This window comes from Patiria miniata, unplaced genomic scaffold, assembly GCF_015706575.1.
Source record: "Patiria miniata isolate m_02_andy unplaced genomic scaffold, ASM1570657v1 HiC_scaffold_6, whole genome shotgun sequence".
NCBI lineage: Eukaryota > Metazoa > Echinodermata > Asteroidea > Valvatida > Asterinidae > Patiria > Patiria miniata.
In genome coordinates this window covers 5,315,917-5,335,318 of record NW_024037073.1, presented here as the reverse complement: position 1 = coordinate 5,335,318, position 19,402 = coordinate 5,315,917, and the positions used below count along the sequence as shown (strand labels likewise).

At 40.3% G+C, this 19,402-nt stretch overlaps 1 protein-coding gene across 2 annotated transcripts; it reads right to left on the bottom strand.

Moving 5' to 3' along the window:
- Positions 1-512: 512 nt before the first annotated feature.
- LOC119742827 (AP-5 complex subunit mu-1-like) lies at positions 513-19,400 on the bottom strand. 2 transcript variants are annotated; one of them, XM_038219010.1, is made up of 13 exons: positions 19,332-19,400; positions 16,825-16,977; positions 15,542-15,671; positions 14,498-14,599; positions 12,990-13,060; positions 11,900-11,978; positions 10,178-10,318; positions 7,626-7,763; positions 5,600-5,726; positions 4,532-4,787; positions 3,326-3,542; positions 1,573-1,669; positions 513-756 (listed from the first exon to the last, which is right to left on the bottom strand). In XM_038219010.1, exons 2-13 carry the CDS (start codon positions 16,890-16,892, stop codon positions 665-667), a joined length of 1,518 nt encoding a protein of 505 aa, XP_038074938.1. In that variant the 5' UTR covers positions 16,893-16,977; positions 19,332-19,400; the 3' UTR covers positions 513-664. The 2 variants fall into 2 exon arrangements, with proteins under 2 accessions (XP_038074938.1, XP_038074939.1); XM_038219011.1 differs by lacking the exon at positions 19,332-19,400 and adding an exon at positions 19,255-19,322.
- Between the last annotated feature and the right edge of the window lie 2 nt (positions 19,401-19,402).

The following is a 19,402-nucleotide window of genomic DNA, read 5'->3' as shown; positions in this document are numbered from 1 at the left end:
AAACCTTTAGCTTACAAAACTGAACAAAAGTGTGGCAAACAGTACAGACTTTTTGAAATTTTGTCACGAGAGAAACCTACCCGGACCCAATTTCACGGCTCTGCTTACCGTTACTGGAAAATGCCCGCTTACTTTTGCAGAAAGGGAGTGTGTGGCCTAGTGGTTAGGATTCGTGACTCATGACTTGCCCCTGTCCACCCAGGAGTATAAATGGGTACCGGCATTAGCTGGGGAGTAATCCTGCGATGGACTGGCATCCCATTCAGGGGGAGTAGAAATATTCTCAGTCGTTTCATGCCAAGGAAATCGGAGATAAACACCGGCCTGATGAGCCACATTGGCTCGGGACAGACTTTACTTTACTTACTGTTGCAGAATATTCCGTGCTTACGGTAAGCATATTTCACAGGTTAGCGAGGAATTTTGACCGAGGCGCATCCTCTAATTAAGGATTCTGTGCTTGCAGATTGAGTAAAGAATTGTTTTCTGCTAGTGCTGTAAGCACAGAATGGTGATCGTAAGTGCGGGATAGACCACAAACCTAATGACGTCACACCTATAGGTGACACAGTTGTACAGGATGACGAAACAGTTTGTGTTGTTAATGTTCTTTTTTTGGCAAGACGAATCAGCTAAAGCTCAGTCACGACACACGTGTCTGCAGTCAGTGCAGGAGGTACTTTGGGACAGGGAACACCGCCTGAGCATCCCCATGGGAGTTCCACACTTTGTATTCGGCAGACGTAAACTCCCTCACTGTTGAGAGAATTTCATTGAATAGCTTTATTCCAATTGGCCATATTTTTTAGCAAATGAGGATTCTAAAAAGACGATATTTTCTGTGTGACAACAGTAGAAATATAATTTAATAGCATTGATCCAAGAATATTGTTAAGCATCCTTTTTAAACTTTGAGCACTTTTGTTGCTTTAAAAAAACCCCAAAATTATGCACAAATAATAATGACATTAGTATACAAATAAAGAGTGGCTCAGCGTGGAATGGGAGGAATATTATCGTAAGGTAAAATCTGGACTTTTCCTTTTCACGAGGTGAAGCCGAGTGAACTGGAAAGGTCCAGATTTTACCGAGCGATAATATTCCTCTCATTTCGATTTAAAGCCACTCAATATTTGTTTTATATAACTGACATATAGATCCTTATCATTAGATTTTTGAACTTTTATTTTAATACATATTTGGTGGAAAATGTATTTCTCTCTTCCAAACCACCCCTTCAAGAAAATGTTTGAACCCAACGCTGTAGCGCTGAGCTGGCTCTTTGGCACAATATGCGCTTCGCGCAACGCTGAACGCGCACACCAGCACGCATCTGCATACAAATACCGTGTCATGGAACAAGATTGATCCTAACTGTTCAATAGTATTTCCCATTCCCCATTGGCAAAAGGGACTTTTTGAGACCCGGCGTGAATGGGAGCAATATAAAGAATGTCACGTGATGTGAGTTCCACCAATTAAATGACAAGGCTCTGTATGCCGGTTATATAACACAGACTAATTGTGTAACTGTCCAAAAACTTATCGACATCTTACAAAAACCAAACTTACCTAGATTCAACTTTGGTTTGGCACTTGGGTGTATCTGTACAGACTTGGGATCTATCTGGCAACCTGTGTGGGTGTAGTCTGGCACTTTGAAGTAAATCTAAGAAAACAGAACAGAAAACAGACCTCAATTTTCTTTCTAAAGATCCCTAAAGATGATAAAACAAGAACATGTACTTTCATGCTATTAAAGGGAATGTACAACATTTTCTTTTGCTGCAATTTTCAGAAATAAATGGATTTGGAGGATTAGTAAGTTACAGCAAATATTGTTAAACTGAAATTCACGTTTTGGGTTCGGAGATGCTGGGAAATCCACGAAAACCAACCATGTTCTTGAAGTCTGGTTCCCTGACCCCACTTGAGCTGAAACGGAGCAATTAATAGACTTTGGAGAATTGTAAGGTCAGAGAATCAGTCTAGCCGGCTTTTACCCCTTCACAGCTGTGTAATCAATTTCAAAGAAAATGGGGAATAACTAAATGTGAAAAATTAGGAGCAGTTTTTCACAAAAAGCCAGTTTTTCCAACGCTGGTCGGCCGATCAGCGTTGGAAAAATACAAGTTTTCTTGAAAATGTCAGCACACCAGGAGCCACGATTTTACAGGATACTTTAGACTGTCATTCCCTAAACAATCCTGTAAGATATTTTGTGATAATTTGATCAGTTGTTTTTTTGATGTTTGCAAATGTTGAATCTTCACTTTAAATAGTTTTTAAGTTTGTCTTTTTTTCTTCAATCTTATCCTCGTATCAACCTGAAGTAAACTACCCTTGTTGCTGATTGGTCAATGGAAAAGGGAGGTTCATTTGGGGCGATATAAATAATTGGAGCATTTCTTGTTTACTTTGAAATTCGTTAAAAAGGTTAACACTGTCAAGCATCTGCTCAATACTTAGATGCACTGTCCATGCTCTTCAACAATTCAATTTTTTTTTTCTCCTTACAAATTTGCAACTTTAATTATTCCATGACTAATTTTTGCATTTGATATCCCACTCAAAAGTGAAAACAGTTTGTTTTGCTAGATAAATAGCACATTGAAATGAAATCTGTTCCTTTCATGGTGAAACTCATAAATTGCACAGGCAGCATATCTTTAAAGCTTTTAATTGTCTATCCCTTACTTGACTACATGTAGGTGGCATTTCATTTGTAAGGCCAGTTTTAAGCGCCAAACCACTGCCATATTGAACTCAACTAAATTGAACTCAGCAATTGCTCGTCTATAGCACGGCAGTTGCTCTAAACACCCAACATAATAGGTCTCTCTCAAAGACGGTCGTCTCTGTAGGAGAACTGCAACTGCGTATTCTACGCAATCAAGCACGCATTGCGCAGTGTTGAAAATGTTCCAAACACGCGCACTTGTTGCTCGGAATGTGTTCGAAATATGATGCAGCCGATGTGCATTACGCAAGTTGACGCTCAAAATGCCGATGCACGTGGCTTGTCTGTAGGAAATGACGTCATTTGAGAGAGACCTATGGTCAAACTTAATGCATCTAGAGTAGCTTAACAATAACATTCCAGCAGTTCAGTGCACCTTCAGGGTGGTCAAATATTTACGCCAATTTTATTTTCTGTGATTCAGACGCGAGAGATGTTCTAGTGAGCAGATATTTTTTTCCCATGACATATAAAAACGTCATCATTAACTAAATCTACACTCGGTGAAATTTAGTCGCTAGATTTTGCAGTCTAACACAAGAATCATACTGAGTATTTTAGGCAAGTCAAAAAGGGACTACTGACCATGGCGTATGCATTCAGCCCGACACAGAATGGATCCTCGTAGGTACTGGATTGTCTCTTCTCGTCATACTCGGCAAATTGCACTTTAGCCTGCAGAGTGGCCTCCAGGCTGCGGGTGGGGAAGCGGGCGCCAAGGTTCCACCCAAGGCGGCGTCTGTCATTTGGTAACACGACACTGCCCATGCTGGGGACGGGGTCAATCTCAGTAATTATTCCTCTGGAAGGTGGGGGTTACAAAGGCTGAGATTACTGCTAATGCACAGAAATTTGCCCAGTCCGGCATGGAAAGCTACATACAATGGAAAGCTATGTGTTGGTTGGCTCTTAACTCACTCTTACAATGTAAGTAAATTTGCAAAGCTGTATTTTCTGCTGTTTAAAGTTGGGACAGGGCATCCATGAGTCCAAACATTTGGAGGGTTGGGAAGAAAAAGAGGTTCTAATGGGATGGGCCATATGTGTCATTGGGACAAAATTACTCCGTAAAAACTTCTAGCCATTTAAAGAGATTATTACAAAAGTTGATAAATGGAGCTGTAAATGTCTATAAAGAATCATATTTGGGATACAATACAATACAATTTTGGCACGTCACTTGCTGTTAAGCCTTCCTTTACACTGTACTTCAAATATTGAATACTTTAGGCTTGTTCTAAATGCCGTGCCACTGTCGTGCCAAACTCATTGCACTGAGCTTGGCAATAGCTCGGCAATAGGACAGCAGTTGCTCTAAACACCGAGCTTAATAGCTGAACTAAATGCATCCTACAGTTGCTTGCCAGGTTAACAATAACTTTCAAGCAGTTCAATTAATTTTCCGCGCGATAAAATATTTGCGCCAATTTCATTCTCTGTGATGCAGATGCTAGGGAGGTTATTGCAAGTATGCGTATTCCTAAACTGTTTGTCCTAACTTCAAACTGAATTGAGTTCGGCACAGCAATTGCATGGTGTTCAGAACAGTGCCGTGCCACGACCATTTGGAATGACAATATCACGGGAGACCCTAGCGTGCCAACGGACCCTACCGTGCCGAACTCAATTATATGCGGAGCCAAATGGTTCTAAACACCGCGATATCGCCGTGCTAAATTCAAATAAGTCACATTAATTGAGTTTGGCACGGCAGTAGCACGATTTTTAGAACAGAGCTTATTATCCTGAGCATGTTGCAATCAAGGCTCAGCCCCATTCCCATGTTTTTACCTGTTGTAGAACGGAAGCTGAACCTCACAGTACTCCAAGGCATTCTTGACCTTACTGCTCAGCTTGACCTTGACTGTGAGCGTGACCTCCCTGTCGGTGCCTCTCATCTGATAGGTGGCGCTGATGGGGGGCGTGGTAGGGGTGGAGGAGGCAGAGGCGTAGTAGCCCAGAGTGAAGGGCTCCCTCGGGGGGATGAAACGGAGCCTGCGTCTCGTCAGCTTGGCCGGTGTCGCCTGGCTGGTCAGCCCTGGCATGCCTGATGGGAACGGATAGTTGGTTGTCATGGTAATATATGAGCACCCTCTCACGACTCTCCTCGGAACCTCTCTCTGAGCGGCCGTTGATTGTCTTGTTGAATTTACTTAGTTTTTAAGGCCTTTGGTCACTGTATGTGTTGACTTCAACTCCTAAGCCACCTGCTAAAAAACTTGAAGATTCAACTCCTCAACCAACAACTCCCTTTTGAAACAGCCTGGATCCCCCTTGTATATTGTATCAGTTCTTTATCAAAATTAGTACCCTTTAAAATGTGGCATTGGGCAGTCTGATTGCTTTGTAGGCACGATGCACAAGAGGGAACACGCTTAGGGAAATTGGGCCGCAGGGGCTGAATTTACTGACGACACTTTCTAACAAAATTCCATCTTATAAAACTTTCCAACTGTTTACCAACTTTGTCCGAACAAAAACAAATGTGCTCGGACAAATTTTGTGTAAATTCTTAAAATAGGACACAGAGAATCACTTTTATTTTTGGAAGTTTGAGGGCATCTGACCAAATTCAGTGTGTTTCCTAATTACTTTCTAAAGCGTGTGATACAACTGAAAAATGCTCTTAACTGTTACTAGAATAACTGCCAAACTTTTCTAATCAGGTCATCAAAATTCTGTACATTAAACAAATGTTGGGTCATAAATATGTCCAGAATGCATCACCTAGTAATCTCTCTTGGATTGTTTGCATATGCACATGTTCTTGTTGATAATATAAGAGACCAACACATGGGAAAGTTTTATGCACTGCATAAACAAGGAGGAATGTTCAAATTAAAGTCACATGAATTTTACCTGAGCTTATGATTTGTGTGTCACCACCCTGGACACACGGGTGGACAATGAGATTATCCAGGGGTGGGGAGTCATGTGGTACAATGACAGCCACACTGACTTCTGGTGTTGCTCCTTCCAAGTCTGCCTGTTTGACCACAAAAAAAATGGTTGATATACTTACATGAGTTGAGAAAATGTCCCCATATTTAACCAGACTGGTTTTAGGATTGCATCATCTCTTGAAGCCTTGTGTACAGAGTTGTGGTCTGTCACAATGAAATCACAAGTCAGTCACAAGCATAGAGCTAAATTAAATTACTAGAGCGCTAACTCTTTATTCTTGCACGTGGAGACGCTTTGAAGCCGCTCTGGGCGCAGACATTTTGAATTTATGTGCGTGTTTGTAGAACATAATCAAAATAGATGGATTGAATTTTAAAAGTGTACTCTAAATGCAACGCGCAAGCAGAAGATACGCAAAAAACGTCATGGTGAAAAGCATCTGCAGCGAAGGGATGCGCACACGTTGCGCTGTTTGCGTAGAGCAAAATGAAATGCTCATTTGCTGATCGTTCGTTTCGGTTTTGGGCGTATCGGCTTCGATGATGCACTGTTATGGAATACAAACGCAGATATGCACATAGCTTTACAAAAGCCGTACACAATTTCGAGTTTTCCATAGGTTTGTGCACAAACATTGATGCAACCAGCAGACATCACTTTGTACATCGAGTTAGCTCTCTAGTAATTCAATATAGCTCTATGGGCACAAGTGAGGTCACAAGCAACAGGGAATGAACAATGACAACGAAATGCCTTAAAAGTCATTTGAATGGCTTCTGACATGAGATCGCTTAACTACGATTTCTGCTTTTATGATAGGCTTGAAATACCAGCACCCAATTTCGTGTAACTCATAACTTACAATGCATCGCAGCGCTGCGACGTGCCGTTTCCCTATGATGTATCGCAGCTGTGATGCATCCTGCGTTTCATTTCACAAAACACGTCGCAAGTGCGACGCGTCATATGTGTATTAATAGCACAACACGGTGACTGTTATGTGTATTTATTCAGCGTACAGTAAATTGTCCTCTGATATTCAACAAAGAGTCATCGGATCTCCTCTCAAAAAGTTTTAAAAGACATAAAACAAAATGGCGGATGCATGATGCAGTTTTAAAGGAAAACAGGCTCGCGGTGGACTGTATAGCTACTTTGAAATTTCAACTGCAATATTCCAGGCTAATTCATATTTACTTTGATGCATTTTCCATTTACAACTTCACACACATTGTCTCTGTATTATACTCTCGTTTATGTAACTTTTATGGCATGAAACTGGCTAAGAAACTGATGCTTCTTATTTTGCGATGACCACTAGACATGTCGCTACTTGCGAGGTGTTTTCAGCCGGGAGCTCACGACTCCTGTCAAGGAACTTACCACACCTTCAACATATCTTAAGTTTTGTGAAATGGATCATACGACGCATTGCAAGTTGCGACGTGTTATGCGTCAAAACTTGTGATGTGACACGTCACTTTGCTTCGTGAAATCGGGTGCTGGACTATCTAAAAGAATTTTAGAATACAATTTGCCAACCACAAGTTGTCTTTTGTCCTCTTGCAAATGCAAGATTCAACCAATAGTCTCACATAATCACAAGTTACAGCTTTACTACGACCAGAAAACCAGCGGTAGCGCAAATGTTTGGCAAGGCCCTTTCCCTAGAACGTGCCAAACCTTGGAGGAACGATAATGTCATTGTGTTTCCCAGTGTTACAAATGTCACTGTTTGGATAGCAGCTTTAAAAATCTCCAAAATTACTGGTGAATGTTGAAGCTTTACATTCACTGTGTGCGAGTCAGCCATTTTTGGTACAGTAGAAATGAAGCAGGGAGACCAACTGCTGTTTCATGTTGCAAAGGTTCGCCAATGGCGGTGGCAAACAGACGGTCCACCAAACGTTGCCAACACTGGTAAATATTAACATTGTCCGTGTAATAGCGAAAATCACCCCTGGCAATAGCCACAGCTTACCTTGCATGATATGCTGCCATAGACACTGCATACATCCTCCATGTTGCTGCTGTTGTACAACACCGCCCTCACCTGTTCTGTGATGGTGAAGTGCAACTGCCCTTTGCCTTTGGTCATGACTGGTCTCCATGCCGGTTGCTGGTAACCAAAAACAAACACTTCACATTTTTGAGCAACGACATTTTGTGGGTACAAAAACTAGAAAAATGCAGTTCACCGAAGCAGTTCAGTAACTTAAATATCAAACATTAACGGGAATGTACATCATTTGCTTTTGCTGTAATTTTCAGAAATGAACTATTTGAGGGGTTAGTATAATAGGCCTAGATCAAATATTGTTTAACTGTTTGTTTAAATATTGTTTTGAAGTTTTGTGTTTCGAAAATGCTTGAAAAACCAAGAAAAACAAAAAATGTTTAAGTAGTCTGGTTCCCTGACTCCACTAAAGATAAAATGGATCAATTTATAGTTGTCGGAAAATTGTAAGGTAAGGGAACCAGTCTAGCTGGCCTGCACCCGTTCATGAACATGTAACCAATAGCAAACAAAATTTACAGGATGCCTTAGACTGTCATTTACCAACATCCTAGTAAGGTATTTCGTAAAAACTTGGTAGTTTTATTTTTCGATGTTTGCAAATGTTGTATATTCCCTTTAAGTGCAATTTGGTATCTCGATGAAGTAGTCCATGTCAAAGGTCATACGGGATAAAATCACTGACGTGATGATATGCGATGTTAAGCGGACGCCCATTCTGCTTGTAATTAACATGCGAGTGTCATTTGCCCGGGTCCGTGCGCGTTCATGCGCCTTCAATGAGCGTTCGATTATCCCGGATAACCCGTGACCCATATCAATGTGGGCATGCACAGTTGAAATACCGAGCTGGCTTACTGTAGCAACATGTAAACTTATGTCAATAGCGTCCTCATGCACTCACAAATGCCTACTGATCTTCTGCATTGCTGTGTACATGTATACCATTTGATTTCATTATATTTGCAGGCTCATGGTCTTCTTGTAGTTGTTCACTTTGCCCTTTTCTCCCATTGGTGCATATTTTTTTGTTACCTACAGTAAATGATATTGAAACTTGATTATCTGGACAATTTTTTTTTCTTGAGCCAGGAACATTACCAGTACCCACCGACTTGCACTGTTTTTGTGCAGTAAAAGGTCTGACAAATTCTTGAAAAGCCCCTCGTTCAATTTTGTTTTTTCATAATTTCATGCAGGGTATTATGAGCCACATACAAAATGCTTGAAAAGCCCCTCGTTCAATTTTGTTTTTCATAATTTCATCCAGGGTATTATGAGCCACATAACATGGTTTTCTAAAATAAACCAAATTGCGAGAAACAAGTTAGACATATCATTTGTCAATTGCCTGACATGAATTTCCATCCCATTCAAGAGCACAAGAGGTATTGAAAAAGGTTTGACGAAGCAATACATCACAAAGAGAACCTGGAGCTAACTAAATAAAAACTTGGTACTAAAACTGAGAAAACAATCGCATCTAAGACGTTCCTGTGACCTTAATTACATATTATTTAGCACAGTTGTGAATTTAATCAGGAAAGTTGTTATCAGGTCGTATCACAAGTTATCACAGATATTCACAAGTGCTCCAGTCTCCAGTCACAAGCTACTGAAATACACTGTGACAAAGACATTACATTCATCATTTTTCATCCTCTGATACTTGTAACCTGACTTATGAACTGACTTGTGATTGACTTGTGTCTGACTTGTGATTGACTTATGACTGACTCGTGATTGACTTGTGACTGACTTGTGATTGACTTATGACTGACTCGTGATTGACTTGTGACTGACTTGTGATTGACTTATGACTGACTCGTGATTGACTTGTGACTGACTTGTGATTGACTTATGACTGACTCGTGATTGACTTGTGACTGACTTGTGATTGACTTATGACTGACTCGTGATTGACTTGTGACTGACTTGTGATCGACTTGTGTCTGACTTGTGATCATAGAGCTATATTACATTACTAGAGCGCTGACTCATGTGGAAAGTGATGCCTGCTGGGCGCATTCATGTTTGTGCACAAACCTACGGAAAACTCGAAATTTTGTACGGCTTTTCTACGGCTATTTGCATATTGCGTTTGTATTCTATACAGGTGCGTTATCGATGCCGATACGCCCAAAACCAAAACGCACGATCAGCAAATGAGCATTTCATTTTCCTCTCCGCAAACAGCATAACGCCGCAGATGATTCACCATGACATGGTTTTTTTAAACCGTCATGACGCGCTTAAGTTGTTTGCGTACGTTCTACTTGCACGTTGCATTTAGAGTAAACTTTCAAAATTCACTCCATCTAATTTCATTGTGTTCTACAAACACGCACATGAATTCAAAATGTCTGCGCCCAGGATGGCTTCAAAGCGTCTCCACGCGCAAGACTGAGGAGTTAGTGCTCTAGTAATTTAACATAGGTCTTTGCTTGTGATTAACTTGTGATTGACTTGTGACTGACTTGTGATGGACTTGTGACTAACTTGTGATTGACTCGTACCTTGGCATGAGCAGCTACTAACTGGGTTGAGTGTTTATTCTGTATTGCCTCCCTGACAGTAGTCGGGTTGCTGTCAATCAGCGTACCAAATGGTGCTGCCTGACACATGTAGGAGTACAGCTCCAATACCTTGGGATGAGACTAGCAAAAAAGAAAACGTGTAATTGAATTTGAAAAAATGGACAGCACAGAAATGTTCATTGTGTCAACCAATCCACTCTTGTTCACCCATGAAATGGCAGTTTAGATGATTTATAAAGTCTCCAGTTTTATTCAGAGCAGCATCAAACAAATGTTTGATGATTTTTTAAAAGAATTATTTTCTCTGAAAAAAAGACAGTTCTTTCAGAGACATATGGTACCCAAATTGCCTTAAATTAATTACAATATTTAATGAGCAGCTCTTCATGCACATTAACCCTAACCGCCCTGAATCCTCCAAAATCCTTTTTGCAAATTGGAGGATTTTGCAGGATTGAGGTTACATGGCAAAAGTGCGTTGCGGATTTCGGAGTACGCACTGTGTCAAGGTCTTGGGCCGGACCTTGTGTTGTTTATGCTCAGCCGTGATAAATTTAGTCCTTGATTATACTTGACATCCTCCGCACTGCTCCAGGATGTCACTGCCTCTGCCTCAGCCTATTGACAGACAAAGCCGGAGGATTTTGCAGGATTCAGGCAGTGGTCACCCCTCCATGGCCATATTCAAGAAATAACAGAGGAATTGGCAGGATTGAGGCTATATGCTATTTTTCCATGAGGCCAATTGGAGGATTTTGCAGGATTGAGGCTACATCCTAGCAAAAAGGCCTAGGGAGTTAGGGTTAACTGGTGCATTCTAATATTTCCACAAATTTCTTAACCACAGAAAGGGAAAAGAAAAAAAATTATGAGATTCCAGAAAAAAAGAAATACTTAGGACATGTCTGTTAATACCTTGTTTATCAAGTGATTCTCATACATGTAGATGCATGTGTTAATGCCAACAGTAACCAAATACTTTGGACACAGCCTTGAGCAACTTGCATCTAAAAACCTCCAAAATCTTCACCCTCCCTTTTAATAATCCTGCAGGAATCATCCCCTAAACCCCAAGTGATTTCATGGAATAAAACTGCTTACATTTAGGGTTTAAAGGCAAAGCGAATTTCTGCCTGTAAAATATGCTTTTTGGGAGGAGAAAATTAAAGGGAATGTACAACATTTGCTTTTGCTGAAATTTTCAGAAATAAACGGATTTGGAGGATTAGTGTGTTATAGGAAATATTGTTAAACTGACTTGTTTCACATTTTGGGATTGTAGATGCTGGAAAACCAAGAAAACCAATCATGTTCTTGTAGTCTGGTTCCCTGACCCCACTGAAGATGAAACAGAGCAATTTATAGACTTTGGGGAATTGTAAGGTCAGAGAATCAGTCTAGCAGGCTTGTACCCCTTCACAGGTGTGTACTCAATTGCAAAGAAAATGTGGAATAACTAATTATGAAAAATTAGGAGCAGTTTTTGAAAAAAGCCAGTTTTCCCCAACGCTGGTTGGCCGACCAGCATTGGAAAAATACCATTTTTCTTGAAAATGTCAACACACCAGGAGCCACGATTTTACAGGATGCTTTCGACTGTCATTCCCTAACAATCCAGTAAGGTATTTCATAATAATCTGATCATTTCGTTTTGTGATGTTTACAAATGTTATATCTTCCCTTTAACTCATATGTACTTACTGCATTGAAATCCTTTGGTAAATGACCCATGAAGTCGGCTATGGCAGACAGTAAAGATAGCCCCAATGACACGCCCAGACTAAATGGTTGAACAGACAGAAAAGAAAGTTGCAGAAAGTGATTGTACATTAAAACAAGGCAAACTTAGTAAACCTGGTCCCAGGGCACACAAAATTCTCTTCAATTGATTCAAAATGGCTGTTTGCTGGAGGTGTTTTCATGAGCCGATTTCATGAAACTCGTATTATCTTGTGAGTCATCGTAGGACTTAAGACGAGTCCCTGCTCTAAGATAAAAAAAAAGCTCAGTCGTGTTCTAAGATCGATTAAACCAATCTTAAGCAAGACACATCAAAACTACCAATTCGATGGCTGTTTCATGTTTGTTTGTACCGTTTGACGAAACAGTCGTTGAAAAGAAATGCACAACACTAATTTCCCGTGTGTGTGCACATAGAACACGAACTTTAGCCAGAAAAATTACTCTACTCAATAAATTTCACACGCAAGGTAGTTCTACACAAGAAAGAGTCATTCTTGCTCTCCGTTTCATTCTATTTTAAAAAGTTGACTTGTTGGCATATAATAAATTTTGTTAATTCTAAAGTTATCTTTTTAAACCTACCCACATACCAGAAATCTTTTAAAATCTGTTTCATAAGTGGTTTTCTTCCTCGAAACTATAACTCTAGGCTAATTAACATTCGTCTTTAATGATAAGATATTGCTATGATGTATAAAAATTAACGCACGCATTAATGAGATAAGACGACCCTCAGACCGATCTTAAGTTAAGACGAGCTCAGCAAGACGAGTAACCATTCCTAAGAATTAGAGTTCGTAAAATTCGCCCCTGATCTACACAATGGGCCAGATTTAGCCCATTCATTGATGTTATTGGGTAATCCTATATGATAGCACTGCCAAGATCGCAAGTGACAGTCAGTCATTCAGTTAGTCAGTCAGTCAGTCAATCAGTGAGACAGGTGCAAAGAGGACTCAAGGCTGGCCCTCTGGGACCAGCAAAACTTAAACGAAGAAAGTGTCCCGAAACATTTACCAAGATGGGTTCCCATCCTCAGTGGACTTACATCTCTATAAGAGGTGGCCTGGGTTCACAACTCTGCTCGACAAGAGGCAGGCAGCAAAACAGAAGGCCAAACTAAATAGAAACAAAAAAGAATCGTCATTTAACATAAGAAAATTTGGTTACATCTTCTGTGTAATTTACAGAGTAAAATGTAACCAGAGGAAGACATCGCCTCTCAGTGCCCTACAATTTTTATCGGCAAGTTAAAAAAACGACCTGAATTCTCCATTATTTTAAAGAATTATCGACCTTAACTATTTTTGACATTAATTGAGGCACATTTTTATCACTTTTGTGGCCTTTTTTTAATAGCTTTTGTAGCCAAATGGAAAGGTTCAGGCTGAAATTTGCGTATAAATGAATTCCCCATTCAATCAGCACAACAAAAATGGGCCCCCAAAAAACCAACAAAATCTGACCTACCTACCCTATTTTTGAAAAGCATGTAATCGAAAGAAGAAATATATATATTTTTTGGCCTAATGCTTACAGGCTGATGGGATCCTTTGCATTTTCATTCAAAGCCAGGAAAAGTATGGATAATTTTGGATACGATATTGATAGATCTTTTCAGTTATGAAGTTCAACTGATTACAGTACTACACTTACCCCTAAAAAGTAAGATTTGAGGCTTTGCATGGTGGAGATACTAAATAATGAAAGGTTTGCGGAAACACCATGTGCGAATAATTTCTCAACTAAGAGAATGGTTCTGAAAAGAACCAGAGGTATAAACTCGACGTTCCGGTCAGTATGCTCTGACCGTCTGACCGACGTTCCGGTCAGTATGCTCTGACGTTCTGGTCAGTATGCTCTGACGGTCAGTATGCTCTGACCGTCTTTCTGAAAGACGGTCAGAGCATACTGACCGGAACGTCGAGTTTATACCTCTGGTTCTTTTCAGAACCATTCTCTTAGTTGAGAAATTATTCCCACATGGTGTTTCCGCAAACCTTTCATTATTTACCCCTAAAAAACAAAGATACTCTCAATTTGTTTGAACCTGGATGAATTAATTTATGCAAGCTGGCCTACAGAAGCTACACCACACCACTTAAAATTCCTTGACTTGACAGAAAGACCACACTGTGCCCATAACACATCCAATATATCCTGCAGTTCTCCAATTTTAGACGTAAGGAAGGCCTTTGTGCAATATGACATACATAGCCCTACCTGATTGTTTCCGTTTTCTTTGAGTATTATCCAAACAGGGTTTTCTGATATGGGTCATTCCATAAATGTGGGGACAAAAAGTGTGACATTTTTTGTGTCCCTGTTACACCTGACCTGTGTAATTTGCAAAGTCATTACAGTTCTCTTCAAAGTATTGTTTAATAGGTTGGCAGGTACTTTGCATAGACAGAATCTTACATCAGATATAACAGGGACACATACATAATTGGACCCCAAATTTTATGAAATGACCTATATGAACTTTTTGAAACAGTTTTCTAGTGAGCAATTGAAATTTGGCACTTTTTGTACAATGTTTTTGTCATTATGAACCTTCTGGATGATGACAACTGGCCACAGCTTGCCACCTAGCACCTTGATCTCAAAGACTGGCTTCTGGAACTCCTTGTCACATGTATCTCTGGAATCCACATACTACAAACACACAAACAAAAGCACATGGGTCACTTTAGCATTCCAACCAAAGCCACTGCATGGGTCGAGTTTTCCATTCTTACTACATTTTTGGCATTTTCCTCAAAGATGTACTCTCCATGTTTTGTTTTTCAAGTTGTAGGCCTACACCAACAAAAACTATCTTGATTTTTAAAATGCTCTTTAATTGCAATACGAAGGTTGTTTACTTTTAAAAGAAACACTGCATGAAAAAAAGTCAGCCCATGTGTAGTTATGGAATGATTACTTCACAAATTTTGAATCATTTCCTGGGAAGACTGATTCCCGCCCCCATTTACAATTGGTTATGTGGATACACGAACCAGTCTACTCCCGGGACAAATATATGTGTTATGTGCAAAAGCAAACCAAACCCAAAAAAAACCAGTGCAAAAAATAGGAAAAAACATTTTTTTTCATTAAAATAAACACTACAGGGTGGCCTCCCAAAAAAAGGAACGGCGTACTTCAACTACCCTGAGACTCAAACAATCTGTACCAATGCACGGGGAATTCTGTTAAAAGAAAAATGATACCAAGATCGCCCGATTCGGTCCAGTATTTTTGGTTCTAGAGCCTATGTTGTGAAACAAAGTTGGGAGTCATTTAGTCCTGATGAATTACTAAACCGCCTGCGAATATAAATTAATTGGATAGAGGGATTAATTATTATGTTATAATACCCACATGAAAGATGTGCGCTTCACAAAATTGGCTCTGCAGCAAAAACTACTGGACCGAATCGGGAGATCTTGGTATCATAATTCTTCTTAAAAGATCCTCCATCCATTGGTACTGGTTGTTTAAGTCTCAAGGTAGTGGAAGTATATGCCATTCGGTTGTGTTTTTGGATATGTATACGCTGTATATTAAAACCTGTTAGGAGAAATAAAAAACATTGTGGTTTCAGGCAATTTCTACCTTGGTGCCAGATTGTTTCAGTCCAAGTTCCTCCAATGTGGCATCATACAAGACACCGTCTGATGGCAGGGAAACATGGTTCTCTGGGCCGTTGAAGACGAGCGCTCTCTTTTCAACAGTTGGATAAGTCCTAAAAGTAAAACATTTTACACTCACATCATGAAAACTGAAAAGTGAATAATCCAACTGAATTTGTAGAAAGTCCCACATGGGTTGAAGTAGTCAAAAGAAGTTTAAAAAGTGGTACAAAGTACAATTCAAAGAAGTGTTATGAAGTTTCAATTACCAAAATTGACAACCAAGTTATATCTAGACAACATTCATTGGCAGTTACAATAGTACAGAGTACGTACGTGAGGTCATATCACAAGTCAAATCACAAGTGCATTCAGGCAACCTTTCTTTTATTGGATCCAGCAGAGTGGTTTATGCACAGTTCTATCACCTTCAACACGTTTTTCCTGAGTTGAATAGTTTTTCAAACTCACAATCGAAACTACTGGCTTGTAAGTTTAAGATTGCTGACATTCTACAATATTACTGTTTGTAAATGCTCGCCATCTAACATGCCATTTGATCATCAGCATGGAGTCGCAGTGTCCAACTATATAGTTCGCTCGTACCCCCCACCCAGCAAACAGGACGCTGGGATACTCTGATGAGCTTCACAGAATCTTGTGAAGGAAGTGGCCTATGACCTATGTATAAAGCATCTGGCTGCAGCTGTTCAAGACCGCAGTTAGACAATGTGGGCAAATGCTATCCGAAAACTTCCCATAGAAATGTGCACATTCCATACCGGATGTGATTTCTGTTTCATTGCGGACCATGTGGACAAAATTTTGAGCGTCGCATAATGCAATCCGACCGTTCGTGATTCAAAACCGAGCCTGAGCAAGTGACGGGAACTGTAGTTTACAACACAGATAAGTTTTACAGAATTTCCTACATTATTACGCTTTTCAACGGAAAAAAAAACATCTCCAAACTGGAATAAAAGAGTATTGAATCAGTCTTAACGGCCATTTCAAACCTTGCAGAGTCATGACCGTGATGACGCGCACGTCACAAGTCATGCAAAATCCAACCACTCAGAGCATGAATTCAGCAGAGTATCCCAGCGTCCTGTTTGCAGGGCGGGGGGTACGAGCGAAACCATATAGTTGTCAAGCCCAACTTCAACACAATACTTGGGACAGTCGCAACTCTAGTTAGGACCAATGCTATACAGTTGACACTTAAAAAATTGAAACATTAATATTTCAAATGTTTCTCACACTTACTTGATGAATATGAGGTCTTCTGGGCCGCTTCCCGGCAAGGGTAAGACCCATACTGCACGGAAACTCATCCTGGATCAAACAGTGGAGGGTTTCCTCACATTGTTGAAAATTGTTGACGAATGCAAAGGGCTGTAAGATGCCAAGCCCTGTGACCTATGTACACATATTCCAACATGAAAGAGTTCAATGATTTAGGTCACATTTCAGTTATTAAAGGGAATATACATCATTTGCTTTGGCTGTAATTTTCAGAAATGGATGGAATTGGGGGGTTGGAAATATAAAGCAAATATAGTTACACTGACTTTTTTGAGGTTTTGGGTTCGAAAATGCTATAAAAACCAAGAAAAACGATCATTTTCCTGTAGTCTGGTTCCTTGACTCCATATAAGAAGAAACAGAGCAGTTTACATACATTGGGGAATTGTAAGGTCAGGGAACCAGTCTAGCTGGCTCGTACCCGTTCATAGGTTTGTAATCGATTGCAAACAAGTGCAATGGTCCATTGGGGCCAGTATTTGAAAAAAAGCCAGTTGTTTCCAACGCTGATCGGCCGATCAGCGTTGGAAATTGATACAAAAATACCACTTTTCTTGAAAATGACAGTATACCAGGTGCCATAATTTTACAGGATGCTTTAGACTGTCATTTACCAACATCCTATTAAGGTATTTCGCAAAAACTTGGTAGTTTTATTTTTCGATGTTTGCAAATGTTGTATATTCCCTTTAAAGTCAGCAGATTATACTAAAATTTTAAATTACCAGTTATTTTCTGTTGCTTTTAAGGAAAATACTGTAAAAGTGCAGTCTCTGGGTCCCATTTATAGGTCTACTTGGACGCCAACATTTTAAATTGCAGTTTCAATATTTGGGTAAAATCAAAAGGTCAATGGTGCATGCCCATGACCTCGAGAAAAATCCTGCAGTTGAACAATCGGACAATCTCTGTCCATAGAGCAAGGAACAGTTTATTTCCCCTAAATTAGGCCTACAGGAAACGTTGACGTCTAGTAGAGGTAGGGAATTTGATTATTCTAATTAATGTCCATTGCAAAAAATCGATGGAAAGAATGTAGTATCCAGACGCCACTTCAGCAGTTGTGTACAAAGTCTATGGAGAGTCAAGCAAATTTTCTTGGTAGTTCCGAACAAAATTGGAAATACATGTCTCAGTCCAAGATTCATGTCTTTCAAAATTTTTGCAATGACTGACCCTTATTGAGATGACATAATGACGAAGAAAAAGGCGTCAGGTTCCAACATTTTTAAAATTCAGGAAACAAAACCTTTTCAGGAAATTTAGCAGTAGCCTAAAAAATAAAAGCACTCATCACTGCCATGACTGCTGTGTGGCTTACAATACGGAGGAAGTCCAGTAGGCTACATGTATTTGACACACATCTCCTAAGCTATAAAGTTCATAATTAACACCCCAAGTGGTTATGTTACGCCCCAACTATGGTCATGGGAGCAACTTTAGTTGGGCCAGTTCCATAGTCGGGGCGGTACCAACTGGAACCGGGCAAAAATGATGACATCAAAGTTCCGCACACGCGCAGTTGTGCCAGTGCGCGATGAGTAATCAACGATCGTAAGCATTTAGCTATTATTTTCGTACAAAAATGCTCGACCTGGAAAATAAAATATTTCTTGTAAGAAGTATGAACAACCTTTCCAACAGGAGCAAGTTTGATGACTCCGGCGATTCTGTCTTTCCGAAAACTTGATTCAATTTCTCGAAATTGCGGAACCGGGCAATTTGAGGAGCCGGTCAATCAACTGTACTTATACTTGTGAAAATGAGTGCCGCATTAGTCTGAAAATTTGGGACTCTCAATACTGTGTAGTGGGGCCGTATCATAAGTCCGACACCTCATAAGTCTGAAATTTCGGACTTATGAGGCGCCGGACTCAAGTTATGAGGCATAAAACTGCCTCATACTGGTCCAAGTTATGAGGCATAAAACTGCCTCATACTGGTCCGACGCCTCAAAAGTCCAACGCCTCATAAGTCCGACAATGGACAAACGCTGTTTCGGACTTATGAGGTGTCGGACCTATAGTATGAGGTGTCGGACTCATGCAGCGTCTGACTTAGTATGAGGCAGAAATATGCCTCATAAGTCCAACGCCTCATAAATCCGATAAGTCCGACGCCTCATAAGTCCAAAATTTCGGACTTATGATCATGATGAGGCGTCGGACCTATGACCGGTGTAGTTAGGCCATGCCATAGTAACTTAGGGCATCAGTACTAAAAATCCCGCTCCCAGCCCCCCCCCCTCCCCCCCCCCCCCCCCCCCCCCCCCAACGAAACAGTCAATCAATGTTGATTGCTCTATGTTCAGATGTTGTTCCCATGTGGTAGTGCACATGGCATTGTGCATCTGTTGTTGGCTACAGTTGACACTGTTTATTACATACCCACCAATGTGTGCCCGACTATACAGACTTCACTCATGAAACTTAATATTCAACAACAAAAATAGTCTGAGCTGAGCGTACCAGCACAGCAGCAGAACTTTCTGCTCTACCTTCTGCTCCAATCAATGGAGTTTTTCGACTAGACTCGACTA